Genomic DNA, 17,172 nt, shown 5'->3' with positions numbered 1-17,172 from the left:
TTTCCAAGGTATCCTCAGTTCTAGGGTTTCATATTCTTTTGCGATCACTGGCTGAATCACTTTGATTTTTTTCTTATCTACTGTAGCATTATATTGCCAAGCTGATTACATCATTTCTCCTTTCATTTTGGGCTGTTGGTCCTTGACTTGTGGTTATTAACTCAGAAATGGTTCTCTCAGAGGAGGCTCAGTTGCTGGTGTTATCTTGGCTTCCTTGCAGTGGCCTGTGTCAAGGGAATTTGTTTGGAAAGTAAAAAGTGTATCTCCATGCTTTTGGCAAATAGAATCAAAACTCTTTCTTTTTCTGCTACACTTAACACCCTTTTAACTTCTCTGATCCTTCTAACCCCTCCAGTGTCTGTTTTCTCTGTCTTGAAAGTGCATAAACCCGTGCTATTGTATCCTGGCACCTGAACTAAAAGTACAAACACTTTATCATGGCAACACTTCTAACTCTACTGCTGTCTCTTAAATATTGGAGTAAAGGGGGAAGAAAATCTATGGCACTTAACTTTAGTCTCTTTTATGTGAATATGTGTTTGTTGTATTTGGGAATATTAAATTAGCTTCCTATAAATACTTTGTGCCTCTCTTTAAAAATTTGGGATAAGCAACATTTGGTATTTTTATTACGTCATACACTAATGGTACAACAACCTAAGTAAATACTGTAATGTTAATTGTTTTAAGTAATAGATCGTCTCAGCGTGCTTTGGTCTAAGAAAAAAGGATAAAAGTGTAAATGACTTGCTAAAAATTAAGAATAAGCATTATTTCTCAGTAGCATCATATTTTGCATCTCTTTACACATAAAGCTGTGATTCTTCTCCTCTATTGCCATGTTGCACTTTACAGAAAAATCCATGTTAATGTCAGTGGTATTCTTTATAATGATTAATTTTCTAAAATAAAGATTAGTATTAAAGAGAAAACTGGAGGTCTTAAAGTAATTGAAAAACAAAGAAATCATACTAAGCTTTGAAAAAATAGAACTTTTCAAAAATATTTTGTTATATTCTATTTGCTCTGGTATTATTTATACATTTTTGATTATTAGTGTTTGTTATTTCCTGAGTAATTAAATTTTTATTTTAAATTCTTGAATTAATTCTAGCCCTTCTGCAGTATGTGAGTGTAGATTTCATGAAAATTATCACTAGTCTGCATTAAATTCAAAATATATTCACACTATTTGTTCAACTGAGTTCTTGATAAGTTGACTTTAAACACACTATAATTTATTTCAGTAAAAATGTTTTTCTCTGAAGTCTAGGTCTTAAAATATACATAGCAATTCTCTTTTAGAAAATAACAGTGTAACAATTTAAACAATGTAAGAATGGAATCATACAGAACATGTTTTGTTCATGTGTTGAAAACAGATACATGTCTTAAATGAGCTTAATTCTTCTGCACTAGAAATGTTTAAAACATGGATAATGTTTGCACATGGCTAAAGAAGTCTTGATGAAACCCGATTTACCTCAAGGAAGAGTGGGGAGTGAAGGCTCTTGTTCATTAGTATAGTATGTACAAGCAGATGAGCTATCCAATATATACAACTCACTAGACGACTACATTTGTTTTTAGGTTCAATGGTAAATGGATGGGGCTCTGCATCTGATGAGGATCGTAACTTTTCTAGTCATAGATCTAGTGTAGGTAGCTCCTCAGATGGCTCCATCTTTGCCAGCGGCAGTTTTGCACAAGCACTGGTGGCAGCAGCAGATAAAGCTGGTTTTAGGCTGGATGGAACCAGCCTTACAAGAACAGGTTGGTAGACTGAGTCAACACTCTTTGCATGAGAGAATCTTGTCCTTGGACGCTGAGCTATTTATCTTCTGTTCTTTCTCCTCAGTGAGTCTGACTGCAGGGTTTTCTTTAATATGCATGAACACAGTTTGGATGCTCAGTTATCAGACAGAACTCTCTTCTGATGCTCCCTTTGCAGAGCCAAGAATAGGCTCCTACTCACCACCTTCCATCCTTTGTTCCCCTTCCCCTTCATGGCTCCGCTGCTTAATTGGAATATGCTTCCTTCTTATACTACAGCAAAGCTGCAACTCAGATTGCCATTAAATTTTCAATAACTCACACTTTGCAAAATTCTCACACAATCAATAATGTACCCAGTGATTAAAATTATTCAGCTTTTATCTCCATTACTTTCCTTTGCCCCATTTCTTTTCTGCAAATGCATTTTCTGGGAAGGCTTTCTCAGCATGGGGTGAATGGGTCTGAGGCTGTCAGTCTAACAGTTCAAATGGCTGATGGTCTTATTAGTTGTTTGGCTGTTCAGATTTTAATCCAATAATTTATTATTTGTTTTAAAGGATGCTAATTAAAAATACACCCACTGCATTTGCAAGTTAAATAAAATGATGCTACTTGTATATTGCTCTTTATCACAATTAATTTTGGTTTCTGAAATTAATAAATATAATAATATAAAAGACCAAATATGTAATTTTTCACATTTCTGATCATTAACTCAAAAATAAATGTGGGATTCACTCTATTAATAGATCAGTAATTTTGTAATCATTTGTTTTACTGAACAAAATAACTTTGGCATGATCCTGTTACATGACTATGTGTACTTCTTAAATGCACATAGAAGAAACTTCTGATATATGAATTAAACTGAGTTGCCTTACAAAACAAACTAATGAAACTCTAAGTGCATTTTTGAAACCTTAATAGTATTCAAATAGTAAAGAAAAATAAATGACTTTGACCCTTCACTAAACTCTCAAGTTATAAAAATGAGTCTTGGAAGCTTTCTTTGAATTATACCATCATATAATGTTATGCTATTTCTTTTGAGTATGCCCTAGGTATCTTCAAAGTAAAGAAGATTTTCCAAGCATTGCAGAGGTTTATTTTTCATATAGCATCTGAACTAAAATATGTTGTAATATAATGGTTATTTGAATTTTCTTGCTTTCTAAGGCATAAGTCAGAAACTTTATGTTGCCTGAGTGCTTTTTGTGGCATAGCTATAAGCAGAACAGTGAGAAAATGCAAGGAAACTAATAAATTAGAAGGCACAAGTACATTTCTTGCATGTATGCTAATAGCTAATAAAGCATTAAGCAATATCATGTCAAATTGACTTAAAATGTAACTATATACAGTAATTTTGAATGAAATGAAAACATGCAATAGAGAATAAATGCATGTACATGAACCAACCCTCTCATACCATAATAAACATGTTATTAAAATCGTAAGATGTTGAAAATTTATTAGCTTACCTTTTGCCAGAATATATTTCCCTGTATATGTACACTAAACTACAAGAAAAGGACATCGCACATTTCATTTTTCAATGAGAATTTGGAGTCTGCTCAGATACAATGCTATTCATCAGAAAACACCTATTGCACTTTGGATATACAGGTGATTTTAACCTGCTGTCTATCCTATACTATACACTAATGTTATTGAGTTTCTGCTAAGAGAGGTAGAATTCATCGTGTATGTGTATGGGTGGTAAGGTCAATTAAATATATGTATCTGAGCAGACCTTTCATGTAAAATTTCAAATGTAATTACTACAGGACATTTTTCTGTGCTCAGAGAGTTTGTAAGGTTCCAAGGGTGAAATTTGATTAAACAGATAAGACAGTACATAATTCACTTTAGAAATAGCTTCTTTAATTTTAAGGAGTAAAAGCTGCATGAATTTGCTTATATCTATGAAAATATTACTAAGATTGTCAAGGTTAAATAAAAATATAATCGAGGAATATTGAGTTTTTGGTTAGTGGTTTTGTTCCATATTCATTTGTTTAAATTTTTTCAGTGGGTAGTATGTTGTTTATAAAAATCGGACAAACTAAATGCAGCAGGGCATATTTTTTTTCTATGGAGATGCACCAGTATTTTGTATCTTCAAATGTCATCTCCAGGCAGGTTTAGAGCCTAGTCTTAGAGCAGAGATACAAGACAAAATCAAGGTCTTATAATAACATTCTCTATACCTCATTCCCTTTGTTTACTTTTTAGGCAAAGCCTTTACCTCCTCTCAGAGACCTCGACCAACCAGCCCATTTTCTACTGACAGTAACACCAGTGCAGCCATGAGTCAAAGTCAGAGGCCTCGGCCCACTAAAAAACACAAGGGAGGGCGAGTGGACCCACAGCCAGCATTGCCTCACCGAAGGGAAGGAATGACAGATGGTAGGTTTGTTTCCTTCTCTCGTCTCCTAACTGGAAAGACATGCTCTGTGCCATCATTAACTTAGATTAAAGAAGCTATGGTAGATTAGGCATTGCCTTGTTATATAACCAGGCTGAACACCTGGCAATGTGGTCTTGTTTCAATAAAACACCCTCTTTTTCTTTTTAACAATCTGGAATTATTTCTACATTATCCAGCCCCAAGAAATACAGGCCATACTGCTTTGCAATGTTGATTTTTCTGCTGTTCTGGCATTTTCCATTAGTGCTTTTTAGTGAACATTCCTTTTTAAGATTAAGGAAGGAAACATAAGTAGCATTGCAGTTGCCATGTTGTTGGATCATTTTTGAAATTGAATTAAGATATCTTAGATGGTATTTCACTTTTGAAAAAGACCGTGTAGTGATTTCCAATTTAGTAATTTTTTAGTTTCATTAATTCCAGGGCTAAAAATATGCTATAAATCATCTGGTTGATGGATCAGTAAACTTTTTCTGAAAAGTCCAGATAGTAAATATTTTTGGCTTTAGTTAGCCAAACAGTGTCTGTCAAGACTACTCAACACTACTCAACTGTAGTGTCTGTGAAGCTATAGAAAAAATGTAAATGAATGGGTGTGACTGATTTCTAATAAAACTTTATTGACAAAACAGGCAATGGCTTAATTTGGCCCATGGGCCATAGCTTGCTGATTTATTTCAATTCTTTCATTTATGTATAGCGTCCAGTCTTTGAGTATTTGCTTAAATACTGCTAGTTTCAGGAAACAAAATATTATTGGACGATATCCTTGTTCAATAATGAGCAGTTCATCAGCTCTATATTCAACTTAATTCTCATATGTTTAAATATAGGAATAAAAGTATTTATCCTGAAGTTTTATCCTCAGGAATATGTAAGATAATATATGTAAAAAGCCAAATATAATGTCAGACCCAAAGGTAAATTTCTTCCCCCTTCTCTGCACTATCTCCTGCAAGCACACACACTTTTTCCTGAGATAGTACTACTAAACATCAAAAAGATGAACCTAGCCAAGCTGCACATTAGAACCATCTGGGAACTCTTAAAATATACCCTGGAGATTCTGATTTAATTGTTCTGGGGTGAAAACCAGTCATGAGTATTTTTAAAACTCCATGGGAGAATCTAATGTGCAGTCAGCTTTGAGAAGATATAACTGAGTTCTGTGCACTCATCTCAGTCTCTTAGACTTATCATTATAGGACAGAATGAGGCTTAGTTGGAAAAGAATATCTGTTCTTTATTGCTTTGGGGGTAGGTCCTTAGCTGGCAGCCACCGTTGTGCTTTCTCTTGTCATTTTATAATGCTAAGAAGATTTTAACAGCCAAAATAACTTGGTCTAAAAGCCTTCAGGTTTACTTATCTTTCCTGCTTACTTTGTCCCCATTGGAAAGTGTTTCTATGGAATGCAAGGGTGAGGGTACCATCAAGATTTTGATTCTCTGTAAGTGGATATCCTGTGGTGAGCAAAAATGCTTATTACCTCCTTTCTGCCTCAGATGATATAAAGATTAGTTGAGCACTTGAAGCGTTGATCTTGTTCCCTCTAAATAAAAAGGACTACTCTCACTGATATTCTAGTTACAAATCTCAGCATTAATAATTTTGTGTAATTTTCCTGATATGAATGTCATGGAGAGAGGAAAAAATCCAGAGACAATATGGGTTTTTTGTGGCTTTTCCAAAATGTTTGAAGATCATGTCCAGAATATGTGGAAGATATAAAATATAAATCAGCAAAATAGAGAGCTCTTTTCTTTCTTCCTAAAACACTTTCCTTGCTTTCTTCAGAATGTCTATTTAAAACAAGCTACCTCCTAGTTTAAAGCATGGTCAATATATTGCTTATATTTCTAAAAAACAAATAGGTTCCTAACATTTCAAATTTACTGGCATTCCAAAAAAGGTTATGGATTAGGTGCTATTAGTAGATACATTTCGGAAGTGGTGATATTGCAAAGCAAATTTTGGCTCACATGCCTTTCCAAGTGTTTGATCCAAAGACATTTTAATTATGATACAAGGACATTTATTTTGGATAGCAATCTACAGATTATCCTTAAGGATTTTGTTATTTTACCACAGATGTATATGTCGTAGCTTTTGTATGGTATGAATCCATGCATCAGTAATACATTTATAATATTCGTATATAAAATCAAACTGTTCTTTTGAGGAAGGTTGCTATTTAGTAGCACTTAATGTATAGACGTTTTACCGTAAAAGTTTTGCATTATAGATTTCAGAACAGTGTTTTATGAGGACATTAATCAGAGTAGTTATTGCTAGCTGCTATACCAAACAGCTTCTATCCCTCAGTGCCTTAGCACAGTAAGCATTTATTTATCATGGCACAGTGATTTATAAAAGTCAGGTGACTCTCCTCTAAGTTGCAGTGTAAAGATGTATGCTTCTTAAATATTGAGACACCATTATTTCTAAGATGGGACCTTGATGGTTTCTGAGTGAGGGGAAGAGAAAACGTAGGTGATTATTTGAGAGGTTCTATGGCTAGTCCTGAAAGTGGTACATGCCGCCTTCATTGACAAGAACTCTGTCACATGGCATCAAACTAACTACTGGAGTGGGAAAGTAATCTTCCCTTGTGGCCAGTAGAGGAATTGGGAGTGGTAAGCAACCTCAGTCTCTGTCTCAAAGACTATGCAAAAACTCACACACATTAAGGAATGTTCTCCGTTGGATAAAGTCTCACCTAAGCAGGCATTGTTCAGTTCAAATCATCTATTGCATTTGCATAAGCCAAAGAATACCCTTTAAAGCAAATACATTGACCGATGCTAAACAAAGGAGGCAGAGAGGTAGTTCTCTATCTGTCAGCCTTTTTTCCCATCTCCTTCCAGCCTGTCCTCCCCACACCCTACTGTCTATTCAGAGAAGGGGCTCCTTTCCAGCTCTACCATGGACTAGCTTTGACCACTGAGCAAATTTCTTTATTCATTGAACTATTCATTCAAGTATTTATTAAGCTCATAACAAATGACAGGCACAATGGGAACCGTACAGACAAAATTCCCTGCCCTCCTGTAGCTTACATTCTAGTGAGAGAAGATAGATAAAGACCAACATAAATATATAAGTGAAAAATAAAAGTATACAAGATGGTTGTAAGTGTCATGGAGGAAAAAAAAAAACATAGGAAAGAAGTTGAGAAATATAGAAGTGGGGGAAGTTTTAAACTAGATTGCTCAGGGAAGGACTTACCAAGATGATGACATTTGAGAAAAGACTGGAAGATTACAAGGGAAAGAGCAATGATGATATCTGAGGAAAAGTCATTCCAGGAAATGAGAACAGCAAGTGGAATCCTGAAATATTTGATAAAAAGGAAGAGGAGCAGTGTGACTGAAGCAGAGAGAGCAACAAAATAGACTGTGAAGTCAGACAAGTAAGTGAGGACCAGCGTTCTGTAGGACCTTTAAGTTTCTATAAGGACATTGGCTCTTTACTTTGAGTGGGAAACCACTGATGGTATGTACGTGTGTGTGTGTATGTGTGTGTGCATGTGTTTAAGGCAGAGGAGTAACAGGATTTTCCTTATATTTTTATTAAAAAACAAGTCATTCTAGATGTTAGGTTGAGATAGACTGAATGTGCTTCTATGTGGAATCACAGAAACCACATGGGAAATTGTGGAAGTAATGTAGGGAATAGATGCTAGAGGTTCATGTCAAGCTAGAATCAGTGGAAGCAATGAGAAATGTTGAATTCTGAGTATAGTTTGGAGGCAGAGCCCACAGGGTTTGTTAATGAAATTAATAAAGGCTGTAAAGCAGGGAAGCCAATAATTACTCCAAAGTTATGGCCAACTTGTAGTAATTGAGATGAGGAACACTAGAGAGGAAGTATAGTTTGCGGAGGAAGATCTAGAGCTCAGATTTCATGTGTTAAATTTGAGATACTTTCTAAACATCAAAGCTGAACTCTCCAGTATGGATTTAGTTAGATGAGTCTGGAGTTCATGGAAGGAGAGACCCAGGCTGGAGATACTTAATTTCTTTATGCCTTTTTCTCTTACCTAAAAAAAAAGAGTATAATAATGGCACATATATCATTGAACTGTTGTGTGCCTGACAATAGCAAATCCTCAATAGGCCAGCCAGAGACTCTTTAGTGAATTGATTTAGTTGAAATGAATCAACAGAGAAATGAATAATAAATTTAATTTAAGTAAACATATTTGATTACATACTTTTATTTTTTCCACAGCCATTCTTAATCTCATCTTTTTTCCAATTTGTTTATCTCAATGTGCTTTCAATGTTCTTTCTTCTTAGACTATACAAACTCCAAGGATATTACTTAATTACGTAGCCATATAATTTCAGGTTAAATTAAATAGTAATCAGAATTTTAGCTAGCATAAGCAGATGCCATTTTGGCCATTTTAAAAATTAAGCTGCTCTGATGGAGAATAAAAATCGGTGACAAGATATGTTATTTTAGAAGCAAATATAATAATTTCCCCCCAACTGGCAGTCTTAAGTCCAATTACTCAAATGAAATAATTAATTTACATTTATAATAAAACAAACTGAAGGGAGTCAGTGTTGAATATAAAGAAAATACCAAACTCATTGGTGGATTATTCAACAAACATTTTTCTCAGTATTGGATTAGCTCTTCATTTTGGAAGAAATGTTCCAATTGCAACTTTATTCTCCCAGATAGAAAACCTGTTCCCTTCAATAATTAGTGATTCATAATCTAACAAGAAGACATACATAAGAACTGGGAATGTTGCTCCAATGTGGGAACTCCCGAAGCAGATACGGAGGTTTTCATTGTTGGTTCAATGGAATACAGTATTATTTTGTTCATAAAAGAGAGTATGAAGCTTCTTAATAAAGTCTTTAAAAAGAGCAACTTAGCCTTCCTTAAATAAATTATGTTTTGTACACAAGAAATTTATACTTTCTCCTTTTAAATTTCATGGACAATATTATTAGAAACAAGTGCATGATTACTAAAATGGCATGGGAAATAATTACCTATGTTATATACAGTATCCTCTATTGATGATATAAGTATGTATATTGTCCACGATATTTGATCTTTGTGAACAAATAACATAATTACTGATACTTTAAGGATGAACAAAGAAGTTTGCAACAGCAGTCCAGAAAAATGAGAAGAAAATAATCCAAAAGAACGTTAGAATGTTTAGAAGATTTCAAAATCTTCCATAAAGTAATTTCAGGACTAGTATAATAGTATAAATTATATAATAGAGCTATAATACTTAAAGAAATACTGAAAGAAGGGACTATGATTTCACAACTAAAGACATTCAAAATATAGAAGTGTCATGGAATGAAAAGCTAATAAAAGGAAAATGAAAAATTAGCTGAGTATTTGAACTTTTAATTTTTTCATATCTGATATTTAATGTAAAGAGCTTTTATGAAAAATTATCTATTCCACTACATCTCAGATTTTCATGATGCATTGTCTACTCCAGCACCATGAAGCATATTCTATCTAAATTCTGAACATTGGTTATTACTTATTAAAATTAATACATTGGAAGATTATAATATATTAGTTGTAACTCATTAGCTAACTCATGAAACGAACAGCCAGAATTGGTTGTCAGGCAGAACGTTAATTGCATTTAATAAATGTTAGCTTAACCCTTTGAGTGTTGTTAAATGTGCCACGCACATGGATAAGAGCAGTCATATGCTGTGTATGATACGGCATACAGTTCTTAATTTCCCAAGGGCAACATTTCCTATGGAGATTGGCAGGGCAGCTTTTATTATTCCCAGGGCCTTTTATTAACACAGCTGCTAGAATCTCTATTCATTTTGTGTCTTGGTATTTCTACTTTGGGGAGGTGGCAGTGGACAATGGATTAAAGATGGAGAAACCATAAACTGCTCTTTACACCTTGAACATCAGCCTCAATGTGCAATTGAAAACACTCTCTATGTACAATGGTTGGATAAAGCCAGTTGATTTTATTTCAAAGACACTGTGATCAAAAGATAGCAAAGAGATCAATAATGTGCATTTTAGATATAAATAACTGACCTTTTCCTCCCCCAAATTCATTTCGCATAGGTGATACCTGTAGGAGGGCAAGGGTTTTTTCTTCATCTTGAATTAAAACCTGTACTTTTCATTACATTTTAGTCCATTCTAAACATTATTCAAAATTTTTAGATCTTCCACCACCACCAGATCCCCCTCCCGGTCAGGGTTTAAGGCAGCAAATAGGCCCGAGCCAGCATGCTGGTAACGTGGAAAACTCAACAGAGAGAAAAGGAAGCTCTCTGGAGAGACAGCAAGCATCCAACTTAGAAGACACAAAGAGCTCTTTGGATTGTCCAGCTAAAACATCCCTAGAGTGGCAGCGACAAACCCAGGAATGGATAAACTCCACAGAACGCCAAGAAGACATACGGAAAGCCCTCCACAAACAAGGTGTTGGACCAGGTGTGTTCTGCACAGTCCCAAGAAAGTGTGGACTTTTACATTTTTTTTTCTACCAGGTATCTTGGAAATGCCAGTTGTTTAAGGGCATCTGAAATGCGTTTGCTTTGAATCACTAATTGAAGTTGGAATTCCGCAGCAGAGATCAGGAGCACATCCCTTAAGGCTGAGTCAGCTCAGTGAGGGTTGTTCCTCAAGTTTACCTCTGCATAGGGTCTTTGAGCTCAAGAGACCGCCAGGCTTCATCTACAGTGCTCAAGAGACCATTTGATTTTTTTTTTTGTTTCTTTTGCCTTTTAATGTTTGTACTGAGTCCTTTTAGACCACTAAATTTCATCTTTAAGTTGAATCTCTGCCTTCAACCGTTTGTTCATTTTGACTGAAGTAACTAGTCATTTTGAGAGGAGAACTCGCTTCAGTCAAATAGGTAAATTAATGGAAATAACAAAGTTGCAAATAAATAAGCAATCACAGAATTCTCATATTAGAAAAGGTTAAACTGGAGCCTGCACTTGCTCCCACGGATTGCATTTAGTTGATAACACTTCAATGAGAAATGTTTTTGTTTATAACTCAAACTTCCTGGAAATATCACAAAATAAGTTTCATGGTTTGTGGTTGGATTTTTTTTGGTAGGGGGATGTTGAGCCACTTATAGAAATGGATTTTCTAGAACATCTCTTCTTATGTCAGGATTCATTGAGTATTAAAACACACACACACACACACACACACACACACACACACACAATTGAAAGAGTTTCCTTACACGTTATTTTATTCATTCGGACTCAGTCTTTTCTGGATATATCCTCTACTCATGCATTTTCAATCATGTGTTTAAACATACACACACACACACACACACACACACACACACACACACAATTGAAAGAGTTTCCTTACACGTTATTTTATTCATTCGGACTCAGTCTTTTCTGGATATATCCTCTACTCATGCATTTTCAATCATTATATTTTGTCACAACTTGGTGCTTAAGGTTTTAGAAAATACAGTTATAAAAAAGCCAACAGATGATAATATTAGTATCTAGATTTAGTGGAACATTTAGGATGTTTACACCATTAAGGTTGTGAGAGAAAAATCACGTGACCCTTGTAATTAAAGACTATCTCAAAAGAGAAATACTAAATTCAGTCAGCACTTTTTTTTAGTCATCCAATCGCAGTAATAATAACCCATACCTAGAAAGAAAGAAAAAACAGAAAGGTGGAGAGAAAGAGAGGGGGGAAAAAAAGAAAGAAGAAAGAAAGCAAAAAGAGAGAGAAAAAAGTTATTTCAGTGTTAAGTATTTAGTAATGCACATCATGAATTATTTTTAGAGAGATGGTACATAAAAAGAATATGGACATTATTTATTAAAATGAATGAGTTTCTCTTTTTCTTCTAAGGAAATACGCAGCTTTTCACATAATGTATTTCTATCCAAAGAAGCAATAGAAATTTTAAAAGCTTAGTTTATTACACTGATATATACTTCTTTATCTAAGTTGATTGAGAAAATGTTGCCATAATTTAAACTAAAACAAAAACCATGTTCCTTCCTTCTTAATGAAAAAAGTAAATTGCAGCCTCTTTGAACCCAGAAATTATTCTCAGAAATGCTTTAGTTAAACAATATGGTTATTGTATGCAAATATCTTTTAAACTGAGTTTAAATTTTGCAAATAAGATATAACATTAGATACTTATCCCAAGATCTCTTTTAATTTAATCCTGCCTCAGTTCCTATTGTAGGAAATGTTGCTTGCACATAGAAATTCCTTCACTATTTGGGCCTTATTAAACTCTTATTTTTAATTTTACTGAAGAGTGGAATCATAAAATAGCCTAGCTTGAGCTCAGTATTTAAAGTTAAGTTTGTTTTGCCTCCGCATTGCTGTTCAACTCAACCTTTTGTGTTTCTTTTTTCAGAGGAGACCTTGGTGCCCTACAGCAAGCCCAGTTTCCCATCTCCAGGGGGTCACAGCTCCTCAGGAACGGCTTCTTCTAAGGGATCCACTGGACCTAGGAAAGCAGAGGCATTGAGGGGAAGCCACCAGCGCAATGCCAGCGACCTTCTTGACATAGGATATATGGGCTCAAATAGTCAAGGACAGTTTACAGGTGAATTATGTAAGTGCTTTAGGACATTTAAAAGGCTATGGTGATTCAGAAAGACGATTGGGTTAATAATGTAAGGCACAAAAAAGTTTTCCTTGACCCTCTTAGGATCTCTGACTGGGTCTGAAAACCAAACTGATGAGATAAACAGGAAAAAAGCATACAAATTTTATTGAATTTTTACATGAACATGGAGCCTTCACAAGAGAATGAAGACTCAAAGTGACCAGAGCAGGAAGCTTTTCAATCCTTTAGACAAAGAAACAATAAATGCGTTTAAATTTGGTAAGACAGAGAGGTTTGGGCTAGGGGTAGTAAATGGTGAAGAGGTAACTGAGAAGATAAGGATTAGTTTAACAAGGTTTGCTTGTACAGATTTCTCAGCCCCAAATTCCCCATCTCTGGTGACAAGAGTATCTTCCTCCTGGTACTACAGGGTGGGTACCTGTCACACAGGAGTTTTTATGATCCTTCAGGGAAGGATGAGGTGGGAGAGGTCACAGTGACCTCTCTGTTTCTGCTATTTTTTTCCAAACTCCCTCGCCTTAGGGTATTCGATATGCCACATTTCGGGGTAGCATGTCCTGAACCCCTACAATGACATTGCCACAATAAACAAATTTCAACATTGTAGAAAGCTTGCTTTACTATGAGAAAAAAAATTATGATTTTGAGTAGGTTTGGTTATAATGAAGACCATTGCTACTTACATCAGTCAAATAAACATTTTTCTCTTTCGTTTGAATTAGTCTGTGCAAAAATTGCATAATTTAGGCAATTAATTTTAATACGTACAAATTAATTAAATATAGTTCTTGGTGTAGTTTTCTTTGCCTTTTCTTTCTTATTTAATAAGGAAATGTTGGCTCTTTGGTAGTTTTTTGTTTTTTTTTTTTTTTTTTGTGGTATGCGGGCCTCCCTCTGCTGCGGCCTCTCCCGTTGCGGAGCACGGGCTCCGGACGCGCAGGCCCAGCGGCCATGGCTCACGGGCCCAGCCGCTCCGCGGCATGTGGGATCCTCCCAGACCGGGGCGCGAACCCGGCTCCCCTGCATCGGCAGGCGGACGCGCAACCACTGCGCCACCAGGGAAGCCCCTTTGGTAGTTTTAAAGAACCTCCTTGGGAATTCCTCATTCCTTAGTTGCTCTTCATTTATTTATTTTTTTAAACTTAGGCAGTCAACCTTGAAAGGTCGATCTTATATTTAGTTAATTTTAATACTTGAATTATAATAACATATAAATACATTTGTCTTTTGATAAAGAACTGTCATTGGTAGTTAATATAACTAAACTACTTTCCAAGTAGAAAATACTAGAGAAAGGTAGGATGTCACAGTATGTCACACACGGTAAAAAACATTGAAGTCTTTGTGTTAATTTCATCATGAAAGTTACCAGTTTCACTATCCAGTGTCAGAATTATACTTGCTGAATATTTTCAACTGCTTCTGTGAATTCAGTTTATCTGAAGGAATAGCCCTGAATTCCAATCTTGTCAACTTTTACTGGTTATGTGAGAAGAGAAAGTAAACTACCGTCTTAATTTCTCTACTTCCTTATCTAAAAAATCATATTACTCTTATGCTCACATCACAGACTGGGGGATGCCATGATATAATGAAAGTGAAAGTACTTTCAAAACTGTAAGTTTCTTGGGCTTCCCTGGTGGTGCAGTGGTTGAGAGTCCACCTGCCGATGCAGGGGACACGGGTTCGTGCCCCGGTCCGGGAAGATCCCACATGCCGCCGAGCGGCTGGGCCCGTGAGCGATGGCCGCTGAGCCTGTGCGTCCGGAGCCTGTGCTCCGCATCGGGAGAGGCCACAGCAGCGAGAGGCCCGCGTACCGCAAAAAGAACCCAAATCTGTAAATTTCTTTATTAATGGAAGTTATCATTACTGTTGTCTATTAATAATCTGATTAAGATATGCTTATAATTTTTCATTTGATTCAGGACTACTTGGATTTTTCTTTAACTATTATATTGGAGTAATTCTAGACTCATAAGGAGTGCAAAAATGATCTACTCGGATTTTGTCTCCAAATTTTACAGTTTTTTTCTTTCACTTTCCATAAGTATAATTTTTTAAATTCACAACCTCACAAAATCCAAAATGTTATCTTCCTCTATTATCTGTTTGCTTTGCTTTTTGTTATGCTGATCAAGATAAAGAATACTTTAAACGCAAACTTATTTCTGATTTTTTTAAATCTCTTTATAGAGTAACTGAGAGGAGACATGCAAAGCTGCTCTGAAGGACCATCAGGTCTGAACTCATGGAAGTGATGACACTAAACAGTGCAATGAACAATTTCTATTTATGTACTATTAAAAGAACTGTAAATGCAATGTAAAGACACACAGCCACACATATCCCACAGATATTTTACTTGTGTTCTTCTCTTAAGTACACCACCCACCTTAACTCTTTCTTGTCAGGAGTATATTAAAAAAGAAAGAAAACAAAGCTCGCCCTCCAGGAAGAAAAGGATTTTCCTCTGTATATAATTTCTTTCGTGCATTGCTATGCAAGCTCACTCTTTTTAGCTCTGTTCATATTATTGTCTGTTCTTATTGGTCTGTTGTACTATATGTGAATTAATAGGCTGTGGTGCCATATATTAACTTTTAATTGTGTAACTTTTATGTTTAAATTTTGCACTGCAATTTTATTTGGTGATAAGCACAAATCTCTACTCCTCGTGACATGAAGAAAAAGACTGAATGTGAAGGGAGTTTCTGTACTGTAAGCTAGGTTGGATAATGCTGGTTGTAACCAATCACATTAGGGGGTTTTCAGTTGGGGTGTAGAAATAGGAAAGATGCAAAGGAACAGTGGTGTTGGCGAAGTCTTCTTGAAACATCAGCGACTGAGTCAATAAAAAAAAAAGCAGAAAGGTGGCTTTTACTATTGACAAAAGCAGGGGTCAAAAGAAGGAAGTTGAAGTCTTAAGACTGAATAGGCATGAAAAAATACAGGTAGCAATGATGTACTAAACTTGCTTAAAAAAAAAGAAATTAAAGTTATATTTAGAATCAGCTTTACCTGTCATTGTAATTGACCCATCTGAGAGCTACAACAAGCAAAAGGAAATTAAGGTGTTTCACAAGAGCTGTATTTATATTACAGTTTTTTTTTAAAAAAGCATTTTCTGAATTACCATAACTAATCTCTCCAACTCATTAAGTCATAATATAATATGAAGTTCCCCAAGGAAACAAAGTGAACTCTAGAGTATCTAGCAAATCGTTAAAGAGGCAATTTATTATTAGGACATACTCGAGCTGCTTCCAAATACAAAAACTCTATTGCAATATCTTGTTTCATCTTTTTAATACATGTACAGTACACACTAGAGGATAGAGCTGCATCACTTAAATTCATGATTTTTTTAAAATAATGCAGTCTATATACAATTTTGTGTTTTACTTGATTAAGAAGTGACGTTATGCCACCAAATATATAGGCAAATTGTAAGTGCTTAAAAAGCAGTGCTCAGAGTATGTTCAGTTCACAGTTAAGTAGAGTTATTGGAATAAATATTTTATGGTACATTCTCGAAAATTGGCTACCAACTAAAATATGTTTGACCCATTTTGAATGAGTAAATCGAAAAGAAAAATTTTAAAGAAGAAAAATGCATGTTTATACACTTTTTAAATAAACCAAACCTCATAAGTGGACATTAATAACAGTGTCCTGCCTCATTTGTTTACACGACTTTGAGAACAAGAAGTTCCTGAACATCAGTCAGGTATCGTCCAAATGAATATGACTTTGAAATATATGTTAGCTACTGTACATGTATAGTCAATCAGTCAAGTAGAAGAGAACTTTCCCGAATTTCCCAAACTTTCCTGAAATTCCCACTTGTGACATTTTTCCATGTACTGCCTACACAATTGTAAATTCTATTTCTAGTTATACTTTCTCATGTTTTTCCTATGATGTGTTCAGTAGTTGGTACTATGAAAAATATTCCATGTAATGATTAGGATCAGTTCTAAAATATGGGGCCAGTTTGAATGACAGTTCCTACTCCGTGTATTATTGGCTCAGTCACCAATTGTGTGTCATATTGTTATAGCAAAGGAAGGATATAGTTAAATGTTTCCATCTTTTTTATTCCCCGAGACTGCATCAACACAGGCAAGAGTAGAGGAACATAATGTTCTTTATGGGACCAACGTCTTCTTGGTCCCATGTAGTTCATTTCTTCATAGAAGAGAAAAAAAAATTCTGAGACCCACTTACTAATCCCTTTATCAACTTTCCACCGTCAGTGCCTGAATTTTAATGCAGTTTGATTTCTCTGGGACAGAGAGACTGGGGAAGATGAGAAGTTTCTGTGAAGAATGAATACATACTTATTCACAGCTC

General features: G+C 35.2%; 1 protein-coding gene and 1 long non-coding RNA gene across 3 annotated transcripts in view; one reads left to right on the top strand and one right to left on the bottom strand.

Annotated features, from left to right (window-relative positions):
• The window catches only part of ROBO2 (roundabout guidance receptor 2), a 551,426-nt gene extending 538,527 nt beyond the window's left edge, over positions 1–12,899 (top strand). Inside the window, exons 24-26 of one of the 2 annotated variants that reach the window (XM_024120135.2) lie at positions 1,591–1,773; positions 4,012–4,185; positions 12,604–12,899. In XM_024120135.2, the coding sequence (XP_023975903.2) occupies positions 1,591–1,773; positions 4,012–4,185; positions 12,604–12,839 (593 nt within the window). In that variant the 3' untranslated portion in view covers positions 12,840–12,899. The remainder of the gene's footprint in view (positions 1–1,590; positions 1,774–4,011; positions 4,186–12,603) is intronic. The other variant, XM_055086130.1, reaches the window with a different exon arrangement.
• Positions 1–17,172, bottom strand: part of LOC129392252 (uncharacterized) — a 377,286-nt gene that overhangs the window by 78,031 nt on the left and 282,083 nt on the right. The gene's annotated exons all lie outside the window — the stretch shown is intronic.

This window comes from Physeter macrocephalus, chromosome 1 (assembly GCF_002837175.3).
Source record: "Physeter macrocephalus isolate SW-GA chromosome 1, ASM283717v5, whole genome shotgun sequence".
In the NCBI taxonomy this organism is placed as follows: Eukaryota; Metazoa; Chordata; class Mammalia; order Artiodactyla; family Physeteridae; genus Physeter; species Physeter macrocephalus.
Note: the sequence above shows the minus strand (reverse complement) of the source record. Positions and strands in the feature narration are given on the sequence as shown.